General features: G+C 54.1%; 1 protein-coding gene across 2 annotated transcripts in view; it reads right to left on the bottom strand.

The window, feature by feature from the left end:
* Positions 1-15,078, bottom strand: part of SHC2 (SHC adaptor protein 2) — a 29,690-nt gene extending 14,612 nt beyond the window's left edge. Inside the window, exons 1-2 of one of the 2 annotated variants that reach the window (XM_025292820.3) lie at positions 14,582-15,078; positions 876-946 (exon numbers count right to left, since the gene is read on the bottom strand). In XM_025292820.3, the coding sequence (XP_025148605.2) occupies positions 876-946; positions 14,582-15,046 (536 nt within the window). In that variant the 5' untranslated portion in view covers positions 15,047-15,078. The remainder of the gene's footprint in view (positions 1-875; positions 947-14,581) is intronic. The other variant, XM_025292821.3, reaches the window with a different exon arrangement.
* Positions 15,079-16,525: the final 1,447 nt, after the last annotated feature.

Genomic DNA, 16,525 nt, shown 5'->3' with positions numbered 1-16,525 from the left:
TACAGGATCCTGAAGGTCAGGCGGACACACAACAAGTTCTTAACAATGTCGGTGCTGCAAGGGGAAACCAAGCCCTCATCCTGACAGGTGGGAAGGTCAAATGGAGCAGTAGCTCCTCAAAATGGGTAAGGCAGTCATATCCCCAGGTGCACACCCCGGAGAACTGAAAACACAGGTGCACACAAAACCTGCATACATGGCCACAGAGCACAACTCACAAGAGCCCAAAAGGTAGAAACCACCCAAACACCCATCAGTTGAAGATGGATAAACAGCCCCTGGTCCCTCCTACACATGGGAGCATCATGCAGCCTTGAAAAGGAGAGAAGCCCTAACACTCCCTACCACGTGGATGGATCCTGAAAACAAGATGCTCAGTGAGAGAAGCAGACACAGGACATACAATGTGTGATACCATCGATGGGAAAGATCCAGAACAGGCAAATCCACACACAGAGAGGGTGGGTTCCTGGTTGTCAGGGGTTGGGGGAGGGGGTTGGAGATGGCTGCTCATAGGGGCAGGGTTTCCTTTCAGGGTGATGGAATGTTCTGGAATTAGACCGTGGTCATGGTTGCACAGGGCTTCTGGGGTGGTACCAGTGGTAAAGCAATGGCACTAGTGGCACTACCAATGCAGGAGACGCAAGAGACCTGAGTTCAATCCTTGGGTCGGGAAGATCTCCCGGAGGAGGGCATGACAACCCATTCCAGTATCCTTGCCTGGAGGATCAGGTGGACAGAGGAGCCTGGCAGGCTACAGTCCATGGGGTCTCAAAGAGTCAGACATGACTGAACGACGGAGCACATAGTACACAGCACCACCGCCTCCACTCCCGGCACTGAGTGGCGCCAGAACCTGCCCCAGCCAGCCTCACCTGGTGACCTGGGTGCGTGTGCTGAAGTCCAGGGAGCGCATGGAACGGAGCACCTCGATGCAGCCCATGTACTGAGGGGAGAGAGCACAGGTCAGCAGCAGCCCCGCAGAGCCCAGCTGGAGGCCACCGTGGACCCAAGCCCCTTCTAGCGAACACCCCCATCGGCCTCCCCTCCTGCCACCTGGAGCTGGGGGCCCACTGTGGACCCAAGACCCCCTCCAGTGAGCCCGCAGCCCTCCCCTCCCTCCACCCGAGCTATAGACCCCACCTCCATCCTTAGGACGATGCCCAACCTGGCTGCCCCACACCGTCCTGTCTGTCATTTGCAGCCTGGCTCCTTCCCCAGCTCCAGGCTGCTGGTTGCCTCCTCAGAGCCACCCTCTTGACTGTGAGTTGTTCCTGGAAGCTGGTAGATTCCTTCATCTCAGTCTCTCCTGCTCATTCTCTTTCTGCTCCACTAGAATGCCAGCCCAGGAGGACCGTGTGGGGGTAACCCTGCTCACTTCTACATCCCAGGGCCCAGGGCAGGGCTTGAGAGCCGATGGTGGGTGGAAGCCATCTGGCCCTTTGCAGGGGGAGAATGCTGACTCCTGCCTGGACCACCCTTTCCATGGAAGGGAACTCAATCTCCAAGAGATGTTGCTCAGGGGAAGCTGGGGGGGGGGGGGGTACCAGAGATGAGGGCCACCAGTGCCCCCAACATGGTGTCTGTGCTGCAGGAGGGACCTGGGCCGGCCACATGCAGCGACCATCATGTGATCACTGTCATGGATGGGAAACGTCCAGGACAGGCGGACCCGCAGGGACAAAGAGTGGGTTCCTGGTTGTCAGGGCTTGGGGAGGGAAGGGGTAGGATTACTGATAATGGGGACGGACTTCCTTTGGGGTGATGGAATGTTCCAGAACAGATAGCGGTGGTGATTGTACAACCTTGTGAAGGTACTAAGTAGCACTAAACTGTGCTCCAGAATGATTCATGGTTAATTTAGTTACTTGATTGTACCTCAGCTTTAAAAAAATGACTCACACACACATTTTGACCTTGAAACTCCATTTCTAGGACTTTATCTCACAGAAGCACCAGCCCCTGGGCTCCAGGTGTGGGTACAAGCTGCTGTGTCGGGGCACACAGACCACCCATCTCCCCAGGGCTCCAGTGGTCTGGCATTTACCCCCAGTCACTCTTGACTCTGCAGCCCAGTGCAGGGTGGCCAAAGGGCCCACTGACTCGCTTTGCCCTCCTGGGCTGGCACCTGTCGCTTGCTCCCCCACTGCTTCTGGGGCCCCGCAACCCTGTCAGGCTGGCCTGCCTGGTGACGAGACAAGGTGGCCCCAGCTGACATGGAGCCCGTTCTGAGGGGGTGTCAGTGCAGCAGGGCCCCATTGTGAGGGGTCTAACCACCACCCCCCAACTAGTGTGCAGCCCACCCTGGCTCTGCAGCTGAAATGTGGCTGAAATCCTCCCGTGCCCCAGCCCCTCCTTGGATGAAGTGGGGACACAACTCAGCTGTGCAGGAGAGGAGATGGGCTAGGGGTCCTATCCTGGAGGACAGAGAGCAGACCACAAGGGCACGGAAAGTGAAGAGGAGGCTAAGGGAGCACCAGGTAGTGATGACATTGGTAAGTCACTTGTCACATGCAGGCCTGATCCAAGCTCACTTCACCTGAACCCCTGTAATACAGTGACAAACCATCCCCCGGAGACAGAGCCCCAAGGACACGAGGCAACCTGCTCAGTCACTACTTATAGGCTGCAAGGGCACAAAATGAGCCCACATTCTGGGCTCCAGGATCACCTGCAGTGTCCCAGAGTGTCACCTGGCATGTTACACAGAGTGTCACCAGCCATGCAGGCAGTGTTGTTGTTCAGTCAGTAAGTTGTGTCTGACTCTTTGCAACCCCATGGACTGCAGCACTCCAGGCTTCCTTATCCTTCACTATCTCCCAGAGTTTGCTCAAACTCAGGTCCATCGAGTCGGTGATGCCATCCAACTGTCTCATCCTCTGTCGTCCCCTTCTCCTCCTGCCTTCAATCTTTCCCAGCATCAGGGTCTTTTCCAGTGAGCTGGCTCTTCGCATCAGGAGGCCAAAGTATTGGAGCTTCAGCATCAGTCCTTCCAATGAATATTGAGGATTGATTTCCTTTAGGATGGACTGGTTTGATCTCCTTTCAGTCCAAAGACACAACTGATGCTTCTGAATTACAGTGCTGGGAGGAAGTGGTGAGGCTGCAACAAACTACACGCTTGGGGCCAGACCCCCTGGAATCCAGGGCTCCTGCCTGAAATGCCCCAATTTGTAAATGATGACAAGAAATTTTTATTCTTAGGACTTCCCTGATGGTCCGGTGCGTAAGAAACCGCCTGCCAGTGCAGAAGATGCAGGTTCCATCCCTGGTCCAGGAAGATCCCACATGACAGGGAGTAATTAAGCCAGAGAGCCACAACTGCTGAGACCGCACTCCAGAGCCCATGCTCTGCATCAAGAGAAGCCACTGCAGTGAGAAGCCTGTGGACCGCAACTAGCAAGTAGCCTCCTCTCACCGCAACTAGAGAAAGCTCACATGCAGCAACAAAGACCCAGCACAGCCATAAATAATTTTTTTTTAAGTTTAAAGAACTTTTTTTATTTTCTTCTTTATCTCCTTTTAAAGAAATCCTTATTTTTAAATAGAAAAGAGAAAAAGAAGGCAGAGGTCAAATTCAGCCTTGAGGCTGCCAGGTGGCATAACCTCTGATCCAGAATCCCACACTCATGGGAGGCCAGCTGTGGAATATGGACAGGGACCCACAGGAGGGCTTGCCCACGTCCCCACCCCCAGAACCTGTGAGCAGAGCCTTAGTGGAACAAGGTCTCTGCAGATACAGCCAGGCTCAGGACGTCAAGATGAGACAGTCCTGGATTCAGGACTGGTCCTTAACCCAGTGACCGACGTCCTTACAGGAGGATGGCAGAGGGAAGGGGGCCTGAGACACAGATGCAGGGGGATAGGGCTGGGGCCTGCGGCCCCCAGAAACTTGGAGAGAGGTTCTGCCCAGAGCTCCAGAAGGAAGCAGCCCATCAGCACCTTGACTTTGGACCTCCAGAACCAGGAGAGAAAACATTCCTGTGGTTTTCATTGCCCAGTTTGTGGTCATTTGTTACAGTCGCCCCACGAGGCCAACAGAGAAAGTCTGGAGGCAGACCAACCTTCCCCTCTGCAAATGTAGAAATGGAGGGAACCCAGAGCCCACCCAAGGATGTAAGGGGAGAAATCAAGTTAAAGTGGGGAAACTGAGGCCCAGAGAGGGAAAGGGACCTAGGCAAGCTCACACAACAAAGCAGGGCAGACACAGTACAAGCACCCAGCTTGCCACTCTGCCCAAAAGACCCTCCATGGCTCACGGTGCCATCAGCCCCACACCACTATTACTCAGTGTCTTCCTTCTAAATAAACTCCATTTGTAAACAGAACTGAGTTTATTTCTAAAGGCCACTGTAGGAAACCACCCCAAAATCTTTACACGGGTGAAGGGATAAGTAAAATGTCACCTCTCAGGATATTGGAATATTACTCAGCCCTGAAAAGGAGGGAAGCCCTGACACTCGCTACCACGTGGATGGACCCTGACAGCATGGTGCTGAGTGAGAGAAGTAGACACAGAAGGACACGCAGGGTGCGATTCCACTGATGGGAAACGTTCAGAACAGGCAGATCCACAGACACAGAGACTGGGTTCCTGGTGGTCAGGGGAAGGGGTGAGGGTGACTTGATGGGGCTTCCTTTGGGGTGCTGGAATGTTCTGGAACTAGATTATAATGAGTGTTTCACAAATCTATGAGTGTACCAAGAACCTCTGAATTGTACAGCTTGAATGAGTGAGTTTTATGATACTAAAATATATGTTTTTTTAAATATGCATGAGGAAACAAAAGGAGAAAGAAGAAAGAAAAGGAAATGTGCATGAGGTAAAAAGGAAACTGCATATTGTTACCATAAACCTCAGGTTTGATGCCTAGCAGTGCTTCCTAATAACCATTAAAATAAACATATAATTATCAAAATGAAAAGACCCATTCAGGATGAATTGCCCATTTTTGCTAAGCAAGTTAGTGGAAGTTCGTTGGGCTCCAGGCCATTTGCAGAGTCTGAGTCTCCCCGCTCCTAGAGGAGGTTGAAGGACAGAAAAACTGGACTCTGGTGAGAGGGGCTGGAGGGATGCCAGCAAGGGAGCCCCAGGACTGTGCACAGGACCACCTTGCAAACTTGAGCACATCTATGTTATTCTTCCATTTGAAGTCTGTCCCCAGGAAAGAACATCCCTGTGTGCGTGTGTGCATGCTCAGTAGGTCAGTCATGTCCGACTCTTTGTGACCCCACGGATTGTAGCCCGCCAGGCTCCTCTGTCCATGAAATTTCCCAGGGGAGAATATTGTAGTGGGTTGCCATGCCCTCCTCCAGGGGAATCTTCCCCTCCCAGAGATTAAATCCGAGTCTCCTGCATCTCCTGCATTGGCAAGTGGGTTATTTACCACTTGCGCCACCTGGGAAGCCCACAGGTATGTGTTAATTTTAACAGAAACAAATGAGGTCTTTACCAGGGAGAAACGTTCCCTTAACTTAGTGTTAGTCTCCGGGGGCAGCCAAGTGGAGCACCGCACCCTGGGGTGCTCAGAACAAGAGGTCTGGCATCTCCCAGTCGGGGGGATCCGGTATCCAATGTCCAGGGGAGGCCCCAGGTGAGGGTCCCTCCTGCCTTCTCTAGCTTCTGGCAGCAGCTGGCCTGGTCTCACAGACATGTCTCTCTGGTCTCGTCCTCTGTGGTCACACAGCCCCTCTCTGTGTGTCTGTGTCCAATTGTCCCTCCTCTTATAAGGACCCCTGTCACAGAAGGTCCTGGGCCTCTCCTAACCTAGGACGACCTCAACCTCATCTTGACCTGATTACATCTGCAAAGACCCCATTTCCCAATGAAGTCATATTCTGGGGCCCAGTGGACATGAACCTGGAGACGCCATCCTCGCCCGTACACCAAGCGATCCAGTTCCCAGCAGCTGCATCGGTGACAGAGTGCACCTCCAAGCCCCCTGCTGAAAACGCACAAGCTGAGCTGGCCCACGAGCATCATGAGCCCCATTGAGGGCCAAAACAAACTGAGGGGCAGCCTGCAACATAGCTGGGGTGTGCTCCAAAAGCTTGGGAGCCCCTGGTGTTGAGCACTGGGACACCCTGCACTCACACTCATTGTGGGTCCCCACAGAGCATCCTGTCTCATGTCTGTGAAAAGCCCTTTCCAGTCACTGCTCCAACCTAACTCCTTTTTACACAGAACTCAAAGCATTTAGGGCATTTTTGTGTGTTGACTTTTCTACTGTGGGCAAAATATCAGTTCAGTTCAGTTCAGTCGCTCAGTCGTGTCCGACTCTTTGCAACCCCATGAATCGCAGCGCACCAGGCCTCCCTGTCCTTCACCAACTCCCGAAGTTCACTCAGACTCACGTCCATCGAGTCAGTGATGCCATCCAGCCATCTCATCCTCTGTCGTCCCCTATTCCTCCTGCCAATCTTTCCCAGCATCAGGGTCTTTTCCAATGAGTCAACTCTTCGCATGAGGTGGCCAAAGTACTGGAGTTTCAGCTTTAGCATCGCTCCTTCCAAAGAAATCCCAGGGCTGATCTCCTTCAGAATGGACTGGTTGGATCTCCTTGCAGTCCAAGGGAGTCTCAAGAGTCTTCTCCAACACCACAGTTCAAAAGCATCAATTCTTTGGTGCCCAGCCTTCTTCACAGTCCAACTCTCACATCCATACATGACCACAGGAAAAACCATAGCCTTGACTAGACGGACCTTTGTTGGCAAAGTAATGTCTTTCTTTTGAATATGCTATCTAGGTTGGTTATAACTTTCCTTCCAAGGAGTAAGCGTCTTTTAATTTCATGGCTGCAGTCACCATCTGCAGTGATTTTGGAGCCCAAAAAAATGAAGTCTGACACTGTTTCCACTGTTTCCCCATCTATTTCCCATGAAGTGATGGGACCCAATGCCATGATCTTTGTTTTCTGAATATTGAGCTTTAAGCCAACTTTTTCACTCTTCTCTTTCACTTTCATTAAGAGGCTTTTTAGTTCCTCTTCACTTTCTGCCATAAGGGTGGTGTCATCTGCATGTCTGAGTTTATTGATATTTCTCCCGGCAATCTTGATTCCAGCTTGTGTTTCTTCCAGTCCAGCGTTTCTCATGATGTACTCTGCATATAACTTAAATAAGCAGGGTGACAATATACAGCCTTGACATACTCCTTTCCCTGTTTGGAACCAGTCTGTTGTTCCATGTCCAGTTCTAAGTGTTGCTTCCTGACCTGCATACAGGTTTCTCAAGAGGCAGGTCAGGTGGTCTGGTATTCCTATCTCTTTCAGAATTTTCCACAGTTTGTTGTGATCCACACAGTCAAAGGCTTTGGCATAGTCAATAAAGCAGAAATAGATGTTTTTCTGGAACTCTCTTGCTTTTTCCATGATCCAGCAGATGTTGGCAATTTGATCTCTGGTTCCTCTGCCTTTTCTAAAACCAGCTTGAACATCAGGAAGTTCACAGCTCACGTATTGCTGAAGCCTGGCTTGGAGAATTTTGAGCATTACTTTACTAGCATGTGAGATGAGTGCAATTGTGTGGTAGTTTGAGCATTCTTTGGCATTGCCTTTCTTTGGAATTGGAATGAAAACGAACCTTTTCCAGTCCTGCGGCCACTGCTGAGTTTTCCAAATGTGCTGGCATATTGAGTGCAGCACTTTCACAGCATCATCTTTCAGGATTTGAAATAGCTCAACTGGAATCCATCACCTCCACTAGCTTTGTTCGTAATCATGCCTTCTAAGGCCCACTTGAGTTCACATTCCAGGATGTCTGGCTCTAGGTCAGTGATCACACCATCGTGATTATCTGGGTCGTGAAGATCTTTTTCAAGAAAGAGATAATATCTTTTTATATCTTTTTAATATCTTCTAAATAATAACTTAGAGTATATTTCAGTGTATAGGATGTGGGCTTCGCTCCCCTTGACACACACGGCACAGAACTGCCCTCACGCAACAGCTAGAGACTGATCCCAGGCATTACTCCCGCAGCTCCAGTGCCACTGTGGGCGATATGATCTTCCACAACAGTGGACAACCCCAGTAGAGGCTGAATATCAGAAAGTGAAGCCTTGCTGTCCCTGTGTTTCTCCTTTTTATTGTTGTTTTATTACATCATGGTGGTTTGGGGGAAATAAATGTGCAGGTAGATGTTATATTTATATTTGATGTTCATTTCAGTGTGTTTAATCATTCAGTTGTGTCCAACTCTTCGCACCCCCATGGACTGTTAGTCCACCAGGCTCCTCTGTCCATGGGATTTTTCAGTGCAAAATATAAGTAACATTAAATTTATCATTTTAATCATTTTTGAGTGCACAGCTTGATGGCATTAAGCACATTCACATTGTCGTGCAACCATCCCATCATCTTCAGAACTTTCTCACCTTCCCAAACTGAAACTCTGACCCCATGAAACACTGACTCCCCGTCCCCTTCCCCAGTCCCTGGCCCCACCATCTGCTTCCTGTCTCTGTGGATCTGATGCCTCTAGAACTTCCTGTGAGTGGAACCAGACAGTGTGTGTCCTTCTGTGTCTGGCTTCTCTCACTGAGCACCACGTCCTCAAGGTTCATCCAGGTTGTAGCAGATGTCAGAACCTCCTTCCTTTGTAAGGCTGAGTAATATTCCACTGTGTGGATGGACCACGTGTATCTATTCATCCATCATTGAACACTTGGGTTGTTTCTATCTTTTGACTGTTGTGAATCGTGTTGTTATAACTATGGGTGTGCAAATATCTGAGTTCTTTCTCAAGTGTCATAAGAGGAAAATAGTTCTTTTCTATCCTAGATGTACACACATACACACACTCAACCTTACTCATATATCCAGCCATATATGTTCAGGCCTCCTGCTTTTTGGGGTATTTACCAACCAATAGAATTTCTAGATCATGTAATAATTCTATGCTTAACTTTTTGATATAGTGCTTTTATTTTTATTTTTTTGGCTTCACTGCATGGCTTGTGGGATCTTAGTTCCCTGACCAGAGACTGAACTTGGGCTCTGAGCAGAGTCCTAACCACTGGACCACCAGGAAATTCCCTTGGTATGGTTTTAATACACACCGAATTTAATGAAACTATTTCATATGCTGACAGAAGGCTTAATTTGCTGATATTCAGGCTCTACTGGGGTTGTCCACTGTTGTGGAAGATCATATCGCCCACAGTGGCACTGGAGCTGCTGGAGTACTGCCTGGGATCAGTCTCTAGCTGTTGCGTGAGGGCAGTTCTGTGCCCTGTGTGTCAAGGGGAGAGAAGCCCACACCCTATACATTGAAATGTACTCTAAGTTATTATGAATTGCTGTCCCTGTGTTTCTCCTTTTTATTGTTGCTTTATTACATCATGGTGGTTTTGGGGGAAATAAATCTGCAGGTAGATGTTATATTTATATTTGATGTTCATTTCAGTGTGTTTAATCATTCAGTTGTGTCCAATTCTTTTCAACCCCATGGACTGTAGCCCACCAGGCTCCTCTATCCATGGGATTTTTCAGGCAAGGATACTGGAGTGGGTTGCCATTTCCTTCTCCAGGGGATCTTCCCGAACCAGCGATCAAACCCACATCTCCTGCATTGCAGGTGGGTTCTATTACCACTTGAGCCATCAGGGAGGATGGAGGGTTAAAAACACTGATGATAAATGAGCTGTGGCTAATCTGACAGGATTGCAAGCAGTTGGCTTAAGCTGGTGGTTCTCAAACATGAGTGGGTGTCGGAATCACCCGGAAGGCTTGTAAAACACTGATCACCAGGCCCACCCCAGAGTTTCTGACTCTGCCTGAGAATGTGCATTTATAATAATTTCTCAGATGTCTGGGCACCCCACTCTGCTCAGCATTGGTTCAAGCCAATTTGGTGGCCCATCTCCCTTGCCATGAATGGAGTTTGACACTCTGGCAGGTGAGGTATGGAGAGAATGGAAGGAATTCTTTCTCTTCTCCCAGTGGACATGGTTGGATCTGCATACGATACCTGGTGCTGTGGCTGCTCTTTTGTGACCATGAGGACAGCTAAGCCAGCAAACTGAAGATGGCAGTGTGAAAAGACAAAAGACCTGGGTCTGCAGGGATATGGTCAAGTCATTGAATTAATCCACCCTGCTGCTGCTGCTGCTAAGTCACTTCAGTCATGTCCGACTCTGTGTGACCCCAAGACGGCAGCCCACATGGCTCCCCCATCCCTGGGATTCTCCAGGCAAGAACACTGGAGTGGGTTGCCATTTCCTCCTCCAATGCATGAAAGCGAAAAGTGAAAGTGAAGCCGCTCAGTCGTGTCCGACTCTTAGCGACCTGATGGACTGTGCCCATCAGGCTCCTCCATCCATGGGATTTTCCAGGCAAGAGTACTGGAGTGGGGTGCCACTGCCTTCTCCGTAATCCACCCTGGAGCCATCCTACTCCTTGCCTGCAGGGAATCAGCTGTCTTTGCAGCTAAAACACCTGAGACAAGTTAACCTCCCACATTCTCAGTACACACCCACTTACAAAAACCTGCCTTCAGGAAACACTGGGTGGCCCAAAGGCAGCCAGGTCTGGGGCCCTGAGGCAGTCCTCTGTCTCTCTGGGCTCCACTGAAAACTTTCTTTGAAAAGAACTCTGGAGAGGGCATGATGACAGCACCCCGAAGAGCAAAAAGGGCTTGTTGTTGGAATTTTCGTAAACGTGTAAGAGTGCCACGTGCCAGGCAACCACGTGACCTCAGCTTAAAATGGAGCAAACTTAAAGGTGAGTTCTTCAGCTGCACCTGCCCATTCAAGTATACGTGGCCACATGTGGCCACCAATGGGACAGCCTGGAGCCGGAACATTCCACGCTGTGGAGACCCTCTGGGCAGCACTGGTCGGTGCCAGTCGCACAGGCAGTTTAGGGAACATCACAGGACATAGTCTGAGGCTTTCCAGGAGAGGCGTCCTACTCACAGAAGGACCCAGCAGTCAGGAGGGGCCTCTCTTCTGTAGGGTGAGGGGGCAGAGGGTCTAATCTGGGACAGAAAAGGCGCACCAAGGCGAGACGCCTCTTGCCCAGGTGAGACAGGGGTGGGTCTCCCTGCCTCCTCCAGCCCCTGGTGGAGCCACCCTCCTGCCTGCCCTGCCCCAGGGCTGCATGGCCGGTGCCTACCTCTCCCTCCTCCATGCGTCTCCACGGGGCCTTCTCTCATGGCCACCAGTCTCTGGATCCAGGGTGACCCCATCCTACCTAACAACACCTGTGAAGACCTAGTTCCCAAGTGAGGTCGGGAATGAGAAGAACTCATGATGAGGTCACCGAGCTGGGAAATTAACCAGCCCCAGGCCCCCAACCACCAGGGCCTCTGCTCCCATGAGAGGATCCACGTCCTCCTGGTTCTAAGCTGCTCTGAGTCGTGCCTGTGGTGAGGCTGCTGATGGTGCCACAGCGGCCACGACCCTCGCCAGGTTCCTTGACATGGCTGCGCCTCCGGGTCCTCACCTAGAAACTGAGTAGAAAACCTCAGGATCGGGGAGAATTCAACCGGGGGCTTGACTCCACACTCATGTCTAGACCAGATGCCCTGACGGCATCACTGCTCACCGAGCCTCCATTTTCTTGTTTTGAAACAGGGACCATTACAGGGTTTCATGAAGGTACTATATCAGCTAGGTGAGTCAGCTGCTGTTTTAGTTTCCTTTTGCTGCTATAACAAATTAACACAAATTTAACATAAATGTATCCCCTTATAGTCCTGAAGGTCTGGAGTCCAGCTTGGATCTCACGGGGCTAAATCCCAGTGTGGGCAAGTCTGGTCCCTCCAGAGGCTCCCTGCTTTTCCAGCTTTTCACAGCCCCTCCCTCCATCCTCACAGCCAGCAGAGCAGCATCTCCTGTCTCTCTGCCTCTGACCCTCCCCCCTCCCTCTTCTAGGGACCCTTTGATGACACTGGGCCCCCTGAGAATGCAGGGTCGTCCCTATCACAGGGGCCTTAACTTAATCCCTCCTGCAAAGTCCCCTCTGCCCTGTGAGGTGACATGTCCACAGGTCCTGGGACCAGGACAGGGGTGTCTCCGAGGCTGCTGGTCTGCTACTCTGCCACTCAGGTGGCAGCAAGTTCGGGCTGGAGAGCGGCTTCTGTTCTGGGTCTGGTGCTGGATTCTCACAGGGTGGCAACTCTGCCTCTCTGGACCTTGGTGTCCCCAGCTTACGTAAGTGGGGACAGCACATTCTCTCTGGAGAACCCGGGTCGCCCCCGTCGGCCCCTGCATGATTTGGGGCACAGCTGCTCCCGCCTTGACCTCACACTTCTCTGTGAACCAACCTGGAGAGGACTCATGGCTCTCAGAACACCTCAGGGGTGTGGGTTCAGAGACTGAGGCTCCCAGGAGAACAGAGCCGGACACTGGGGCTGATTCAGACTCCCTGCCCATCCCCCTTTCGGGGCAGCCACACCAGGGCTCATCTCCAACACAGACGCTGTAGCCCCCTTCTCCCCACCCCCACACTGCCCTGCTCCAGGGCATCTCTGCTCCCCCAACAGTGCCCCAGCCTCCCCTGGCTCTCTTTGCTGCCCTGCCAGCCCCACCCCAGCCCACTTCCACAGGAAAGCTCCTTTCAGCACCAACGCTGCTCTGCGACCCTGCCTAGAACCATCTAAAGCCAAGCTAGCCCGCAGAGCCCCCAAATTTTACTCCTATGCTCCTCTCTCTGCACCAGCCCCACCACATGGGTCTCCGGCCAGTCCCCAAATCTGCCAGCTGAGACCCTGCCTCAGATTCTCTTTCCCCAGTTGTTTCACGCCTAGGGCCTCTGTGGCTTTAGGGCTCAGCTTAAATGTCATCTCTGAGGGGCACCCCACCCACCAGCCCTGCTAAGAGCAGCCAGCAGTCTCTGACATCACTTGATTGTAATTTCTGCACAGCACCTGCCAATGTCCGCCACTTCCCTGTTGTTTGTCTGTCTCTTGTTTATTTACCATCAGTCTCTCCCTCTAGAAACCTGAGCCCCATAAGAGCAGGGATCAGATGGGCCCCATTTCCTAGCATGCCATCAGCACCTGGCAGGCTCTGGCACACATTATTAATAAATGTCTGCAGCATCGATGGCAACGTCCAGACCACTGGAACAGTCCAAAAGCCTGCACCCCAACAACATGAGCATCTGAATTCTGAGCACTTCTAATCCCCACAGCCACAGCCCCCGAGGGGATGTAGTGGGACGCCCAAGGTATTGCCAGGGAAACATCTCGCTACAAAATCAGTGTTGAATCCAGCGAAGCTGAGATTCAGCAAAAGAAGGGGCCATGACCAAGTCAGAAGACTCCAGGAGAGAAGAGCAGGTCCAGAATGTGAGGCAGCCTAAGGCCTGCTGGCCAGTCCAAAGCTCTTCCTTTCTAACCCACTCCCAGGGAAGCTGCGGGCCTGCCTGGACCACACCTGGACATGCCCAAAGTCAAGGACACTGCGAGCTGCCACAAACTGGGGACTTAAAACAACAGAAATGTAAGCCTGGCCCTACAGTTCTGGAGGCTGGAAGCCAGGGATCCAGGTGTGGTGGGGGCCCTGCTCCCTGAGGGAAGGGTACTTCCAGCCTCTTCCAGAGTCTGGCGGCGGTACGCGGCCACCCTGGATGTCCCTTGATTTGTGGACGCATCACTCCATTTCTCCCTTTGTTGTCACAGGGCCCCTCCCTGAGCGTTTGTGTCCGAATCTCCCTTTTCTTAGGATACCAGAGATCGCATTAGGGCCGCGGTAATCCAGTGTGACGTCATCTTAACTCGATTATATCGACAAAGACTCCATTTCCACATAAAACCATATTCTCAGGCTCAGAAGGTCAGGAATCTGAGGTATACTAGTCAACCTAGTACGGGGTGGGTGGAGGGAGGCTGTAAAAGAAGCGAAGACAAAACACCACACGCAAAGACACAGAACTCCAGGATCCTGGTCCCCACCCGAGACTGAAACGCTGTGAATATACATCGGACTCTGATGTGACAATGAACTGTGGGTGGGCGGAGTGGCCGGTAGCCTGGGGCGTGAGGAAGCATTGCATGGCGAGGCATCCCACGGGCCGCTCACCGCTTCCTGATGGTTCATCAGAACTACCCACAGAGGCAGAGGTTCATATAAAACAAGGACAAATAAAGACCTGCTTCTCTGCAGCGCCTTCTGAGGCCCCGCGATCTCTCACTTGGAATCAGGGACCTAGCAGGGCTCGGCCCTTCTGCACCCCACGTTGCCCACGGTCTCCGACCCTCCTGTCTAGAGGGAGTTTTCAGTGGGGATCTGGGTAGCCCGCCGCCCCCACCCGCGTCTTCCGTCCCCAGTCTCACCCAAGAAATGGGGGGCTACGCCTAACCTGCGCATGCGTGCCCCCCCCACCAGCCGCCCTCTCCCCGCCCCTCCCCACGTGACGCCGTGGGAACCTGGACCCCAGCGCCTCCTGGGTGGGGGTGGCCAGCAGAGCACGGCTTGGCAGTTGGGGTCTAGGGTGATGGGGAGAGGAGAGATGGACAGACACCTGGCTTCCCGGGTCCAGAGTGTCCAAGAGAGAGAAGTCGGGGATGGGAACCCCCATGTCCAGACGGAGGCTCGGGGGAGGACGCGGTCCCAGGTTCCCGCAGACGGACTCACCCTAACGACGTAGGAGACCCCGGGCCCCAGAACCCTGGCGTCCGGGTGTAGCCAACCGTGCGCTGGCTTGTGGATGAAGCTGCCTTTGCGGATCCACTCGTCAGCGGGGGCATCCGGGGGCCCGGTCGCCCCCCGAGCGCCCCGCGGTCCCCGCACCCCGGCGGCCCGGCAGCGGCTGAGCGCAGGCAGCGGGCAGGGCGCGGCGCAGCGCGGCTCGCAGGCGCCCAGGACCGCGGCCGCCAGCGCCGGGACGCCGGCCGGGCTGACCGGCTCGGGCTCCGGGTCGGCGGCCCCCGCGCCCCCCGCCGCCCGCGCCGCAGCGGGGCCGCGGTTCAGGAAACCAGCGGGGGCCGCGAACTTCCACTGCGGCATGCGAGGCAGCAGCGCGCAAAAGGTGGTGGGCGCCTCCGGTTCCGGGGGTGCGGGGGGCGCGGGGGGCGCGCGCCCGCCCGGACCCTGCGTCATGGCCGCGGCCGCCGGACCGAGCCCGACCGGGCGCTGCGCCTGGTGCGGAGGAGGCCCTCCCGCTCCCGCGCGCTCGCTCCCCGCCCCCGGCCCGGTGATGTCATCCGTCCGGCCCAGCGCGCAGCCGCGGGGGGCTGCGCCCCTGGGACCACCGGCCCTCGGCGCCCCGGTGCCCGGCGGGGAGACGAGAAACTGAGGCCCGCCGAAGGCAGGGGGCTGATTCGGGGTCTGCAAACAGGGAGGGAGCGAGGTTTCGAACCCAGCACCCGGGCGGTGACCCCTTACTTAGCACTCCACACGTCCCCCAAGTTCCTAGAAGGACAGAGGTGGGAGAAACAGAAATCTCCTTTCTTCCCTTTTCGAAAGGAGGAAACTGAGGTCTGGAGAGGAATGAAGCTCAGTCAAGGCAGGAGAGCGCCCCAGACCCCCAGGTCGTCTCCCTCCCTTCCCACTGCTCCTGACGGAGGAGGTACTTGAAAATCAGGCCCTGCTAGATTTTCTAACTGGGAACCTGAGATCAGCGAGGGGCAGGGGTGTGCTCTGGGGCACACAGCGCACACTTGGAACCAGTCCGGCTGGCTGCGTCCGAGCGAGCCGAGTCCCCGCTACGCGGCCTCGCCCTGGGCCTCAGTTTCCCCGGCTATAAGCCGGGGGAGCGGACCAAAGGGTCACGGACTCCTCCTGCTGCGTTTCTGGGGAGCCGTTTCCAGGGTCCACCCAACACAATCCCAGGACCCAGCCTCCCGGACGGGGGCTGGCCGGTCCCCCCCGGCCTCTCCAGCCCCGCCCCGGGCAGGGCCGGCTGCCGGGAAACAAAGGGAGGGGGCCGGAGCCAGGCCGGTGGGGATGGAAGCAAAGGACTGGCGAGGCCGCGCGAGACCGGATCGATAAATTAGAGTGGTGAGATCACCGCGCGGCCGCCGCCCGCGGGCCGGGGGAGGAGGCTGGGATGCGGACTGGAGGCGCGCGCGCGGCCGTGATTGGCCGGCGGGCGGGGCGGGGGCGGGGATGCGGCTGGAGGCCTGAGCCTCCGGCCCCGAGAGCTATTGTGCTCCTGCGGCCCGGGAGGGGCGTGGCCCCGGGTCAGTGAGGGGGTCGGAGGACTTTTGGTCGTGGTCTGCAGCCCTCACCTGGGCTCTGTGCTGTGTCTCTGTTGCGGGCTACAGACTTGTGGACTGTGTGAGAGTTGGATTATGTGTATATTCTGTGCGGATGTAAGTGTGTGTGTGTGTCTGTGTGAGAGAGGAGGGAGTCTGGGTCACCGCAGGTGTGTGTTGGGGGGTCCTGGTATGTTTACCACTGTGTGTGTGTAGGGGTCCCAGTGTGTACACAGGTGTGTGTGTCAGGAGTCCTGGGTCCTGATGTGTACACAGGTGTGTGTGTCGGGGGTCCTGATGTGTACACAGGTGTGTGTGTAGGGGGTCCTGATATGTACACAGGTGTGTGTAGAGGGGGTCCTGGCATGTGTCCACCTAGTCT

Source organism: Bubalus bubalis, chromosome 9 (genome assembly GCF_019923935.1).
Source record: "Bubalus bubalis isolate 160015118507 breed Murrah chromosome 9, NDDB_SH_1, whole genome shotgun sequence".
In the NCBI taxonomy this organism is placed as follows: Eukaryota; Metazoa; Chordata; class Mammalia; order Artiodactyla; family Bovidae; genus Bubalus; species Bubalus bubalis.
Note: the sequence above shows the minus strand (reverse complement) of the source record. Positions and strands in the feature narration are given on the sequence as shown.